The sequence below is a fragment of the Ailuropoda melanoleuca genome, chromosome 18 (genome assembly GCF_002007445.2).
Source record: "Ailuropoda melanoleuca isolate Jingjing chromosome 18, ASM200744v2, whole genome shotgun sequence".
Classification (NCBI taxonomy): Eukaryota; Metazoa; Chordata; class Mammalia; order Carnivora; family Ursidae; genus Ailuropoda; species Ailuropoda melanoleuca.
The window spans coordinates 17,880,350-17,895,481 of record NC_048235.1 but is presented as its reverse complement, the minus strand read 5'-3'; the positions used below and the strand labels follow the sequence as shown (position 1 = coordinate 17,895,481).

At 39.1% G+C, this 15,132-nt stretch overlaps 1 protein-coding gene across 1 annotated transcript in view; it reads right to left on the bottom strand.

Annotated features, from left to right (window-relative positions):
• The window catches only part of ASAH1 (N-acylsphingosine amidohydrolase 1), a 36,375-nt gene that overhangs the window by 20,100 nt on the left and 1,143 nt on the right, over nucleotides 1-15,132 (bottom strand). The window contains exon 2 of the mRNA XM_002923787.4: nucleotides 4,419-4,465. Coding sequence (XP_002923833.1) covers nucleotides 4,419-4,465 — 47 coding nt within the window. The remainder of the gene's footprint in view (nucleotides 1-4,418; nucleotides 4,466-15,132) is intronic.

The following is a 15,132-nucleotide window of genomic DNA, read 5'->3' as shown; positions in this document are numbered from 1 at the left end:
AAGCCACTATCCTTCCAACTCCCAGTTTACTCCAGTGGACTTACTTTAATAGCCTTCTCAACTTCCCTTTTTCCTTTAGAAAACAGCGCTCCTCTTCTTTGTTCTGCAGACTTGCCTATGGTTTTGCCCTAGCTTGCTTGTCCCTCACTACAATTCTCTGCTATTCCTAAATAAACCCATATTGCTGGTAAAATAATTGGCAGCTTTATTTTTAAGGTTAACATTACCTGGTGATCCGAAGTGGAATCCAGAGAAAACCCCCAGCAACTCCAAGGCTGGTGAGCAAACAGGTGACAATTAACCACAGAGCCACCTGGGCTCCCTGCTTTCTTGACAATCCTGGGGCTGGAGGGTAAGTTTTCCCTGGGATTCAAGCTCCTCTCTCTTCATGTTCAAGCTTTCCAGGCTTTATTCGGGATCTGTCTTAAGGCCTTGTTTTTTTGTGTCTGTGTTTTTGTTTTGTTGACTCCTTTACAGAATCAGAGTGTTCCTGTTGTAACTGTACCGACTCCTGTGTAGAACCGGACTGTTCTGAACTGACTCACTTTGGGATCGGACTATGCCCGCTGGATATGCACTAGCTGTTGGTATGACTCCAACTTGGAACCGGATTGTTCCTACTGGAAGCATACTGGCCTTTCGTCTGATGCCTTTTGGAAACAGGCTGTTCCTATTGAAACTGTGCTACTGAGCATGTTTTCTCTTTAGAGAAAAACATCTAAGAAATGGGATCCCAGACATCAAAATGCTTTGAGGGTACCCGAGCCCTACTGGGACTTCAGCCTGTCTGTGTTTAAAAACTACGGTCCCTCTGCATGTACATTTATAACTAAATACGCTAGTTAAGCAAAAGTAATTTAGAACTTCACTGGCCCTTATGGGGAACTTTGGATCTCCCCAAACTTGGTTGACCCAAAAGTAAATTAGAAAGCACAGCCACTAAAAAACAAACAAAAAACCTAAATGGGATGCCTGTTTTAGATGATACCTTGAGGCTTCTGAAAAGGATTCAGTATCTTTGTAAGATATTATTTCTAAATTACCTGACACAACAAATGAAAGAAGTCAAAATGGTTTCTGAGACCTCTTTTTCCCCTCTTCCTTTTGTTTCCAGACACCGGGCAGGGGCCATTTTCCTTTATTCTCTCTGCTGAACTTCCTTTTTCCTCTGAAATGCTCCCTGCTCCTTCTCCTGAACCTGCTAAAACCTGCCTCTTTAAAGCTGAGTCCGCTGAGGGTCTTCAGAAACACCGAGTTTCTTATGCTCCCTGTACTAAGGGAGCTAGGCAAGCCATAAAGAGTTTTCTAAAATGACTGGCGACCTCCCCACCCCCAGCCCATAGGCTTGCTATATTTAACTATGCAGTACATTTTTTAGTATTCTCGCTGATGAGAATAGCCAATATCTTTTTCCCTTCACTTGGGACGAACAGCAATACAGCCAGATGGTAATATCTCTCCAGGGTTTCACAGAGTCCCTCTTACTTTTCACAAACCTTAAAAGCTGATTTGGATGACAGAAAGTTTTGGGAAGGCTCTACTTTGTTAAAATATGTAGATGACTTCTCAAACTTCTTCAGAGGAGAACATCTTCCTGTAAAATTTGTAGCCTTAAAGGAAAATAAAGTCTCCAAAGTGGGGGAGGGGAGAAGCAGTTTGCTCAAATTCAAGTTTGATACTTAGGACATCTGATCTCCAAACAAGGACTACAATCAGATCCAGATGATATCCCTTATGATCGTTGACATGACTTTTTTACCCCTAACGACAATTTGTAAGAAACTCTTCTAAGCAAGGCAAGCCTTTCCGTGACTTCCTGAGAGTTCCTACTTAAAGGATGTAAATGGTAAATACTGCGTGGGGTATGCTATCGCGGCCCCTTTCTGAAATCACTGAGGCAGTATCTTTACCTTTGGCTATTTGCACCCAACAGGCTGAAATATATGCCCTTGCTCAAACTAGTCCCTTAGCCAAGGCCAAAAGCACGAACATTTATACCGACAGTCAGTACACCTGTGGGCAGTTCATCCCTTTGGAATATTATGGAAACAATGAGACGTCCTTACCCCCAGTGGGAATAAGATTAAAAATGACTCTTATGTCCAAAATGTACTAGATGTCATACTTTTGCCAGCTGCTCTATTAATAAGGCTCTTGGGCGTACCAGAGTTGACTCCCTGGAGGCCAAACAAAACCACCTCACTGGTATTTCCACCAAAAATGCTGCTCTCAAGGAGACCAATAGCCAAACCTCTGTCACGGTCCAAACGGATGTCCTCCCAGATAATTATTTAGAAAAATTGGAAAGAGATACCCAACAACTGACTCTAGAGAGGGAGAAACGATATTGAAAATCTAATAATTGTTGGCTTGATAAAAAGAGACTCTGGTTTGGACCAAACAGTCTGGCCCTACCAGAAATTCTAAACTTCCCATTACTTACATGCATTTAACTAACAAAGTGTTAGTGCATACCTGTATTGTATGCTTACAAATGCACTGTGTGTGCTCTTGGCAATACTCACTATTCTTTCCATCGTCTCTTTAAGCAGAGACTTCCAGGAGGCATAGATGAGTCTATGTTTGCCTTCAGAGGGAAAACCTCTCTCCTAAGTTGGAATCAGTGCCAATAAATATTTCAGGTGGCTACTTTCAGACCGAGAGTCCTAGTTTAGAGCCGTCATACGATTTGAAGTTCTGTTACTTCTTCTGCTTTGTATAATTATTTTAAGTTTTGCATTTTGTTTCCAATCAAACTTTAAAAAAAAAAAAACAAGGTACCTAATAAGATGATGCTGGTTCAATGCTCTGAGAAAATCGCCAACACTTATGACCTTGAGAAGATACAGACTTTAGATGGGAAGTGCCTGAGCGTTCTCCATTAACCTTCCTTGTTAACTCAAACGTGGCTTTAAGTGGTTTCCAACTGTTGTGCACCTTCCTCCTTGCATAGAACATGACAAGCAGGAAAGGTCCTTCCTGGCACTGAGGGGAAAAACCACTAAATATGGAAAACCTGACTCTTGATCACTGATGCTTTCAAAGAAAGATTTTTTTTTTAAAAGATTTTATTTATTTATTTGACAGAAATAGAGACAGCCAGTGAGAGAGGGAACACAAGCAGGGGGAGTGGGAGAGGAAGAAACAGGCTCATAGCGGAGGAGCCTGATGTGGGGCTCGATCCCATAACGCTGGGATCACGCCCTGAGCCGAAGGCAGACGCCCAACCGCTGTGCCACCCAGGCGCCCCAGAAAGATTTTTTTATAATTAATTTCTTGAAGATTTTTTTTTTTTAAAGAAAGTTCCACCCCCAACATGGGGCTTGAACTTACAACCCTGCAGAAAGAAAGGAGCCTTGCAAGTTGATAGTACTTCAGATACTACTTTACTACCCCGTGAGGAAGGAGAAAGGCTTTCCCCCCTGCCCTGGCAACATCCCAGCCAATGAGACACTGCCATAACTCAGCCAATGAAAAGCCACTACGCTTCAAACGCCATTTACTCCAATAGACTTTTTTGTTTGAACAGCCTTCCGAACTTCCCCCTTTCTTCTATAAAAGAGAGTTCTCCTCTTTTGTTCTGCAGGCTTCCCTATGGTTTTGCTGTAGCTAGCTTGCCCTGGATTGCAATTCTCTGCTCTTTCCAAGTAAACCCATGTTTGCTGGTAAAATAACCAGCAGTTTTATTTCTAAGGTTAACAGGTTAAAGCTCTCCTTTCCCCGGCCGCAGCAGGCTACTTTCAGAGAGAAGGAAAGCAGGGCAAAAAAGATTACCCTTCCATATACCTTTCTCTTCTTTTCCACATTCTGTACTCTCTAGGCTGGTGGGCTATTCTTACACTTTTCTCATAAATTCATTTAGCCACAAAAGATTTGAAAAGGCCATATACCTATATTAAAAATATTAACATTAAATGTACTAAAATATGACACTGGCCCTTCCCTTATGTTTTTTAATCCTGTTTTGTCCTTGACAGCTTTGATTATCATGCCGGGGGGTTATTTCTTGAAGGTTTTACATGTAAGACCCTACCCTTTCTTCCAATATAATCTGGTGGTTTATATTCAGTTACCACAGAAAGTCATGGTTCAGCTCTGCATTTGTCAGAATGAAAAAATCCTCGGCAGTTGACAGAATTTGCTGGAGAATGCAAATTCTTTTTCTCTCTGATTTTGATAGACTAGAAATGGGCATTTCAGTCATGGCGTATTTCAGTATCTGTCCAGGGTCTTAGCAAATACATAATATATGCAAACCTGAAAAAAAAAATCTGTCTCAGAAGAAAAAAAAAATTTGTCTCAAGATAGAAGAGATGACTTAAATTTTTCTTCATCATTGTTACTATTATGAGATAATTACATAGGGAAAATTCTCCACAAAGACCAAAGTCAGTTTTGAACATCTGATGTTTACTCACGTTGGTCCAGAAGGAGGATAGGTTGATTTTCTGCAGTTTTCTGTCCACTAAAAAAACAAAGAAAATTAAGTTTCAGAAAATAATAAACTGAACAGGCAATTTGCAAAAACAGGTAAAAACTGTGTAGACAAAATCAAGCATGATTTGCCCTTTTAGATAATTTCGATACTGCTTAAAAGTCTTTTCCTCCCACCAAAAAACTTCTAAAATCTCAAACTTAAGGGCATTTTCAGCCCTAATTCAATTTGTACTAGTGCTGTAATTTGGATTCTATACTGCAAACATACTGAATAAAGAAGAAATGTTAAGAAAGCAGATGGAAACGTTTATGTCAGAAAGCCTGATTTATCACTAACAGTAAACTAAATCTTGATAGAATATGATGTCAGTTGAATTCAGGAGCCAACTCCATTGCAACAGAGATCTGCATCCCAAACTAGATTTTCAGGACACACTGTACAGGGCCCTTCATAATCTGGCCATATTTCACCTCCCCAGCCTCCTTTCCTGCCACTCCTCCTCCTATCATGCACGGCCACATGCAAACACATCCTCTGATCTCCGACCCTTCCCTGCCCGTGCACGGGCTGTTGCAGTGGCCTAAAATGCCTTTTCTGTAGGTGATGAACTTTGGACTTTAATTTCTAAGACCCGGTTCAAATACTGTCTTTTTGTGAAGTCTTTTTGTGAAGTCATTCCCTCCCCTCCATCCTCCCCGCAGCACCTGTGTACATCTCTATTACCACAATTATGACCCTGCATTATAATTATGTGTTTCTCCCTTCACTACCCGATCCTGTGCTCCTGGAGGTGCGGATGGCTCCCAACACTGAGGCCACTCAGTGAATGAATGAATGAGAATGACTGAGGGAGAGCTGTTGAAGCTTAGTAGCAAAATAAAATCAGCTCTTAACATAAAATGGTAAAAGTCCACATGGATTTACGTTTTTATTACTAGTTCAAGATAGCAAGCATGTTTATCTCTTTCCTTCTGTAGACCCAATATTGTAAAAAGTAAAATAATTTTTAAAAAGAAGTAGAAATCCACCATAAAGGTGGAATAGGGAAGGAAACTACTAGAACTATAGTTTGAGCTCAGAAAATACTTCTGCAGCAAATACATGTGGGAATAGAGATCTAGCATCTTGTTTTAACCTTTTTTTAATTGAAGTACAGTTGACACGCAACGTTACATTAGTTTCGGGTATACAACATAGTGATTTCACCAACTCTGTATGTTACGCTGTGGTCACCACAGCTACCATCTGTCACCGTGCAATGCTTTTATAATACCACTAACTATACTCTCTATGCTGTACCTTTCATCCCTGTGACTTATTCATTCCATGATGTACTAACTTTTTACAGTAAAGAACTGTATAATGTAACTTGACCTTACCTATGATCCAAACATTATCTAAATAACTTGACTACAGAAGTTCCTCATGTAAGTGCTGTTTTGTCTTGAGATTTTAGATTGAATTCGCTAAGAAACAGCACCAAACATCAAATTATCAGAAGCTAATTCAATCATTAGAATTTAAACTCTATTTCTAAAATATTAGAATATAACATATTACATAATATATAGTATCAATGCGATAATTCAGTATCAAGATAGCAAAAGCTAATCTCCAAAGCCATTCAATGTTCAATAATGGCGTTTGAGGGTGGTTCTTGTTTGGAAAAATTTCAGCCCCTGAGTTTAAAACCACAGGAAAACCTGACTGTTGCTAACCTAACTGCTGTGTGATACGGAAGTCTGGGTATTCAGCATCTCTTTCTTATAAAAATTCACAGAAATTACGATGGTTAAGTTACAAGAGGAAAAGAAGTTCATGGTTGATATTACTCGTTCATTAACACAAGATAGACTCAAATATTTTCCATAAAGTACCTGCCAACCAGTACTGTAATAAATGACTACAAGCTTAAACAGCTTGCATTAGTTGTACATTTGTCCAACTAAGCTCTTGTCTGCTCCACACATATTTTTTCCCCTGTTAATTGTTAGACAAAATAGCAGATTCCACTTCAGGTCTTACTGAATTACCAAGTTGTCAAGTTCTCTGAAAGCATCCTTGTCTGTAACCGTTTCATACAGACTATTCACAGAGACTAAGTTTTCAGTCTCAGACCTGACACTGATGCTTTAATAAATAGCAATAACTGATCAGTATCAATAACTTCAGTATCAATAACTGGGAATCAATTTGCCTTGCTCTTCAGTTGATATGCCTGTGTCTACTAAAGTCCCAGGTAGCTGTTCTCACCCAAAGGCTAACCGTGCACAACAAATTTTCTCAGGACATATTTCTTCTACTGCTGCAATCAAATATGATTTCATTAACTCATGGCTAAATGGTTTTCCTTGCTAACAGATGAGTTACCTGAAGACTTATTTTGGTTGCAACCTCAGTTTGCTTTTTAAAATTTGGAAATAAATTCCGTGATAGGATACTCTGTTTTAAGTTGTCTTATTTTTCTGATCATTTCTTCCTGCAAGTTGGGAATACTGTGATGGCTGCATAATCGTACCATGTTGATATGTACTGCATTCCTCCAGCACAATGCTTGATGTGCCTTATCACCTAATAAACTGCCAAGATAATCCATACTCCACTTAGCCTCGAGAGCACAACATCTGAAATTCACTTTTTGTGTTTTGACACAAAAGTCTGCACTGATAACTTTTTTTTTTTAAAGACTGAAATAACACGGTACGTTGATACATGTGGCACTTAAAATGCAGTTGAGTTAAAATTGCATAACCATCACTTGAAGTGTCCCAAGCAGCAGTGAAAAGCCACAAGCGCCCTGCACACAGGCTCTGCTCGACAACTGTTGCAATGCGAGGCAGCCACAGACAGTAAGCAAATACACAAGGGTGGCAATGTTCCAATACAAATCTGTTGATGGACACTGACATGTGAATTCGTATAATTTTTACATGTCACAATATACTGATCTTCTCTTGATTTTTCCCTCCCAACTTTTAAAAAATGTCAACACCATCCTTCACTTGCAGGTCCTAGAAAAACAGGTGGCAGGCTGTATTGGGCCTGCTGACTGAGGTGTGCCAGCCACCGATGGAAAGCATGAACACCCCTACAAACTGTCCTTGTTCTTCCTAGATGACTTTTTCAGTTTCTTTAGAGGAAACCCTTGGAGGTGGTGTGTATGTGTGAAACAAAGAGAGAGAAGGAGAAAGAGATTGGGTGTGTTCAGTCTCCTGCCTAGTGATAATGCCATATGCAGTTTTGTATGCAGTCAATTACAAGAAAAATCTGCAAAGAGCACAAATACATAGAGGTTGAATATCATGCTATTAAAAAATGAATGGGTCAACCACGAAATAAAAGAGGAAATAAAAAAGTACACAGAAACAAACAAAAAGGAAAACACAATGGTCCAAAACCTCTGGAATGCAGCAAAAGCAGTTCTAAGAGGGAAGTTTAGAGCAATGCAGGCCTACCTCAAGAAGCAAGAAAAAATCTCAAGCAAACAACCTAGCAACTTAACCTTACACCTGAAGGAGCTGGAAAAAGACCAACAAACAAAACCCAAAACCAGCAGAAGGAAGGAAACAATATTAAGATTAGGGCATAAATAAGTGATATAAAAACTAAAAACAGGGGCGCCTGGGTGGCACAGCGGTTAAGCGTCTGCCTTCAGCTCAGGGCGTGATCCTGGTGTTATGGGATCGAGCCCCACATCAGGCTCTTCCGCTATGAGCCTGCTTCTTCCTCTCCCACTCCCCCGCTTGTGTTCCCTCTCTCGCTGGCTGTCTCTCTCTCTGTTGAATAAATGAATAAAATCTTAAAAAAAAAAAAACTAAAAACAAACAAAAACCCAACATATCAATGAAATCAGAGCTGGTTCTTTGAAAAAAAAATCAATAAAATTGATAGACCTCTAACCAGACTTATCAAGAAAAAAAAGAGAGGGGCGCCTGGGTGGCACAGCGGTTAAGCGTCTGCCTTCAGCTCAGGGCGTGATCCCGGCATTGCGGGATCGAGCCCCACATCAGGCTCCTCCACTATGAGCCTGCTCCTTCCTCTCCCACTCCCCCTGCTTGTGTTCCCTCTCTCGCTGGCTGTCTCTATCTCTGTTGAATAAATAAATAAAATCTTTAAAAAAAAAAAAAAAGAGAAAGAACTCAGATAAATAAAATCACAAATGAGATGGGAGAAATAACAACCAACACCACAGAAATACAAACAATTATAGAAGAATATTATGAAAAACTGTATGTCAACAAATTGGATAACCTAGAAGAAATGGATACATTCCTAGAAACATATAAACTATCAAAACTGAAGCAGGAGGAAATACAAAATTTGAACAGACTGATGATAACCAGCAAAGAAACTGAGTCAGTAAAAAAAAAAAAAAAAAAAAAAACCAACAAACAAAAATCCAGGACCAGATAGATGGCTTCACAGGGAATTCTACCAAACATTAAAAGAAGCATTACTACCTATTCTCAAACTATTCTAAAAAGTAGAAGAGGAAGGAAAACTTCCAAATTCATTCTATGAGGCCAGCATTACCCTGATATCGAAACCAGATAAACCAACACAAAAAAAGGGAACTCCAGGCCAATATTCACAATGAATACAGATGCCAAAAATCTTCAACAAAATACTAGATCCAATGATTTATTAAAAAAAAGAAATCACCACGATCAAGTAGGATTTATTCCTGGGTTGCAGGGGTAGTTCAATATTCACAAATCAATCAACATGATACATCACATCAATAAGAGAAAGGATAAGAACCATATGATCTTTTCAACAGACACACACACACACAAACATCCATTCATGATAAAAACCCTCAACAAAGTAGGTTCAGAGGGAACGTACTTTAGCATAATAAAGTCCATCTATGAAAAACCCACAGCTAGCATCATCCCTAAAGCGCAAAAACCAAGAGTTTCCCCCCCTAAGGTCAGGAATGAGACAAGGATGCCCACTCTCGCCACGTTTATTCAACATAGTGCTGGATGTTCTAGCCATAAATGTCAGACAACAAAAAGTAAAATAAATGTCAGACAACAAAAAGTAAAATAAAAGACAACCAAATCGGTAAGGAAAAAGAAAAACTTTCAGATGATATGATACTATATATAAGAAACTCAAAAGATTCCAGCAAAAAACTGCTAGAACTGATCAACGAATTCAGTAAAGTGGCGGAATATAAAATCAATCTACAGAAATCTGTTGCATTTGTATACACCAATAATGAAGCAGCAGAAAGAGAAATTAAGAAAAAAATCCCATTTATACTGCACCCAAAATAATAAGATACCTAGGGATACCCCTAACCAAAGAGGGAAAAGGCCTGTACTCTGAAAACCATAAAACACTGATGAAAGAAACTGAAGATGACACAAAGAAATGGAAAGGTGTTCCATCCTCATGGATTGGAAGAAGAAATGATATTAAAATGACTATAGTACCCAAAGCAATCCATACATTTAATGCAATCCCTAGCAAAATACCAATAGCATTTTTCACAAAGCTAGAACAAAGAGTTTTAAAATTTGTATGGAATCACAAAAAAACCCTGAATAGCTAAAGCAATCATGAAAAAGAAAAGCAGAGCTAGAGTTATATTACAAAGCTATAGTAATCAAAACAGTATGATACCGACACAAAAAAACATACATTGATCAATGGAAAAAAATAGAAAACCCAAAATTAAACACACAACTGTATGGTCAATTAAATTTTGATAAAGCAGGAAAGAATATCCAATGGGAAAAAAACACAATCTCTTTAACATATGGTGTTGGGAAAACTGGACAGCAACATGCAAAAGAATGAAACTGGACCACTTTCTTATACCACACACAAAAATAAATTTAAGATGGATTGAAGACCTAAACTTGAGATATGAAACTGTAAAAATCCTAGAAGAGAACACAGGCAATAACTTCTTTGACATTGGCTGAAGCAGCTTTTTCTACATATGTCTCCTGAAGCAAGCTAAGCGAGGTAAGTCAGAGAAAGACAAATACCATATGATTTCACTCATATGTAGAATTTAAGAAACAAAACAAGAGCAAAGGGGGAAAGAGAGAGAGGGTGAAATCAAGAAACAGACTCTTAATTATAGAGAACAAACTGATGGTTATCGGAGGGGAGGGCGCGGATTAAGGAGGGCACTTGCTATGATGAGCACTGGGTGATATATGGAAGTATTAAATCCCTATACTGTACCCCTGAAATTAATATTACACTGAATGTTAGGTAGCTGGAATTAAAAAGAACAACAAGGGGTGCCTGGGTGGTTCACTCAGTTAATAGCCTGACTCTTGGTTTCAGCTGAGGTCATAGCCTCAGGGACATGGGATGGAGCCCCGCATTGGGCTCGGTGTTCAGCAGGGAGTCTGCTTGGGATTCCCTCCTCTCCCTCTGCCCCTCCCTCACTCTTGCGAGCTCTCTCTCTCTCTCAAATAGACAAAATCTTAAAAAAAAAAAAATGACAACAACATATAACTGAATGGAGGGCGCAGTATTCTAAGTTCACCTGTCCTTGTTAAACAAAGTTAGAAACGGACACTAAAAAGTAGCACTCAAGAAAGTCTTAAGTTGCAACTATGAATTTTCCACAGACATTGTTTAATAAGAGCAATTATTAACTTTAGAAATGCAACTTTTTTTTTTAAAGATTTTATTTTATTTATTTGACAGAGAGAGAGACAGCCAGCAAGAGAGGGAACACAAGCAGGGGGAGTGGGAGAGGAAGAAGCAGGCTCATAGCAGAGGAGCCTGATGTGGGGCTCGATCCCACAACGCCAGGATCACGCCCCGAGCCGAAGGCAGACGCTTAACCGTTGTGCCACCCAGGCGCCCCTAGAAATGCAACTTTTAATCCACCATAAGATTCTTCTAAATATCAGAACTTTTGGTTGGTTTAGAATGTGATTTAATTCATAAAAATCCACTTTATGCCCTTTTACGGAATTTCAGGTTATCAGGAACTTGAGGTTCATGTTTAGGATGCAAGCCCCACCTCCATCACTGACTGAAGGTTACACAGCTGGGGAAAGAACCAGTCTCCAAAGCCCCGGTCCAGCTTCCTTCCCCGGTTCTCTCTCACATGGTTTCCCACAGAGACAGCAATAAAACCAATGCCTCGATTTAATCCCTAATAGGGAACAATCTGCATCTCCTTCAGGGCTTTTGATGATCACTAGAATCAACTCAGCAAGTAGTGCAATTCAATAACGCTCATTGGTCCCTAATAATCCTATCTGCAGGGTCTGGGTGCAACAGTCAATATAAAAATCAAACAACAAGGCATGTTTCTTAAGAGACAATGTGAGAGACGCTAAAAGTGCTCTGTCAAGTCTTAGGGGAGAAGTCAACCTGCCCCAGAAGGGAGAGCAGCCTCGCCAACACGTATGTGGGAGTTGGAGGCTTATTAGATTGTGCTCTGATAATCCTGGCCGCAATAAACAAACACCATGTGCAGACACAACCATCTGCAGAGACTCCAGCTGAAAGAGGAAAGGGCAAATGTGACTGAAATTTTGAAAGGCAGCAGTTTAAGACCAGGGTATTTCAGGTGCTCAGAAGGTATTAACACCAGAGTCATTTTAAACAGCAAGGTTAGATTTGAGGGTGGAGTGGAGACAGCTGCATTCTCACCTTCAAGGGACTCTTCTATGAGGAAAGACAGCTTCAAAACCTATGCAGTGATTTGAAATGGAATTACAACAAGGTCATTTGTTATTTAAAGTTTCTTACTATCTCCAAATTTAACTATACACAATTTTAATAAGAGACAACCTTATCAAGACAGGTAAAAATTTAAATAGATGATAAGTAAAGATTATAAATAGGTGGCAGGTAGAGGTTTATACAGTTGGCTTGGCATATTTCGCTGCTCTATCACGGGGGGGGGGAAGCACAACCAACTTTGACTCTCAATCTCTTTCACTTGCTCTCTCATTTTTGCTTCCTAGGACCAGAAGAAGTGGTGAAAATCTCTGTACAGTGTTTTGCAAACACTGTCTGGGTCAATGAATTCTCTAATTATTCTAGTCATTTGATAGGAACTTGAACCTCTTAGAAATTAAGCAGTCTTATTTCCTCCCCATTAAGAAAAACTGCAGAGCTACTGGACACACTTTATTTAGGGAAATAACATAGGAAGTGAAAATTCTTCCATTAGCAACTCAAATGCTCCATGCCTAAAAGAAATGACATAACTTAACCAACTCCTCAAAATATTTGCGTCCTGCAAAGTTAGAACGTCCATGAAATGTATGCTTCTAAGACTGTACAAGAAAGTTCAGAAAGCCCTCACGTCCTTGTCTTCTTCACAGTCAGAAAAAGGCAATGAAAGGTAATTCGAAGAAATTATATAGCCCACACCAGTATTCATACCATCACAAAAGAAGTCAAACAATTCTAGCAAGGCAATTTTAATTCTTCAATTCACCAACAACTATTTTCTAAATAAGATTTGTTTCTTAAAATGTTCTCTGTGTACAACAGAGCAAACATATACCTACTGAGTAAGGCACATTTCTTGCATATATAACAAACTCAAATGGGCAAGCAAAGTTTGTTTTCTGACCTTTGATGGGATAGCACGCTATTAAACTAGGAATACTTAGGTGAAAGAAATGGAAATAAATCTTCCATGAGGGCTGGGACCTTTATATCTATCACTAACTCGTCACTAGAATCTGGAACATAATGTGGCACACAGTAGGCCTGCAATATTTGCTGACTGAGTGAACAGATTATATCTGTGTGTTCCTTCCTTTGGAGTACTGGGGGAAAGCAGATGCAGTACAATAATGTGATGGGTATTAAGGAGGGCATGTATTGCATGGTGCACTGGGTGTTATATGCAAGTAATGAATCATGGAACTTTACATCAAAAACTAGGGATGTACTGTATGGTGATTAACATAATATAATTTAAAAATATTATTATTTAAAAAAATTAAAAAAATAAAGTTCATCTCTTTAAAAAATAATAATAACAACAATAATAATAATAATATTGGCCAGGGGGCGCCTGGGTGGCTCAGTCGTTAAGCATCTGCCTTCGGCTCAGGGCGTGATCCCTGAGTTCTGGGATCGAGCCACACGTCAGGCTCTTCTGCTGGGAGCCTGCTTCTTCCTCTCCCACTCCCCCTGCTTCTGTTCCCTCTCTTGCTGGCTGTCTCTCTCTCTGTCAAATAAATAAAATAAATCTTTAAAAATAATAATAATAATAATAATATTGGCCAGGCCAGAAGGGGTGTATGTGGATTTAACAACAAAAACTGAAAAGCCATCAAATCAGAATAACAGATAACATTCCAAATAAATAATTTTGGTTTTATGTCCTCATTTCTCTCATTTCATTAAAGACTTGTGAAAACAGCTTCCCAAACTGACACCAGTGGCTAGACTAGATTTTGCCAATCACTATTCTAGACAAGAACTATTACCTTCTCGTTCTAAAGATAGCTTTTTAAGAAACTCTTACTTGAAAAAATAAAGTATTGAGGGGGAAAAAAAAAGCATCCCCTGACATCTGAAACTGCTCAGAGGTTCATAATTAGACCACAGTATTATTACAAACTGGTATGACACTCACATCCAAGTCACTTCTGTTCCCATGCTGGATATAATCAATCTCACAGAATACCTACCTCAGTTAAGGTTACTTTGAGACATGATAAAATGAAACAAAGCAAGGCCACTTCATGATTCTGTTTAAGCACAGACAAAAACAAGGGTATTGTGCAACCCACAAAATGCCAAACAGCCTCTTCTCTTGCTAAATGAATGATTCTTCTTTACCCAATCATAGAATTGCTTCATCTTCTAAAGGGATCCAATGTAGAGCAAACCCCCTATTCCTTGGACCTACCCCCAAATCACACAAGCACAGTCCAAATTATGCAATAGGTTTTGCCAAACGCCCTTTTATTGAGAGGACCCCACAACTGCCCAGGGTGTACATTCTTTCTCACTGCAAAGAGTAATAAACTCAATTTGTCCAACTACAAGTGTGTTTTCTGGTGGCCTTTCGCTGCAGGGCACTTATGGTATCAAAGTGTTAAATTCTTTTAAAATTCCCATAATTGCAACCACTTTACAGCATATTAATTCCCTACACACACTAAAGCAAACTAATTTTATTTTTTTAATAATATTTTTTATTATATCATGTTAGTCACCATACAGTACATCCCTAGTTTTTGATGTAAAGTTCCATGATTCATTACTTGCGTATAACACCGAGTGTACCACACAATACGTGCCCTCCTTAATACCCATCACCAGCCTATCCCATTCCCCCACACCCCTCCCCTCTGAAGCCCTCAGTTTGTTTCCCAGAGTCCATAGTCTCTCATGGTTCATTCCCCCTTCTGTTTCTTATACCCTTCCAATCCTTGTCCACATGTATACACTGTGTATTTTTCTGTTACTGAAATCACTATACATGCTATTTTATTCCGCTTTTACTTGCTTAATATTCCATCAGTTTTAATGAATGAGTAACATCCCATTATGATTTCATTCTTAGATCATTTCTCCTTAGAAAAATAAAAAAGAATGCATATTTTGCTCCCACTATCAATATCCTACCCAAGCTATTCAAGACCACCTGCAGCTAACCTGAGGTCAGATGCACGCAAATTCCTATATATCTGATCTGTTGGCAAAGAAAAATGGAGTCTTAATTGCTTTTA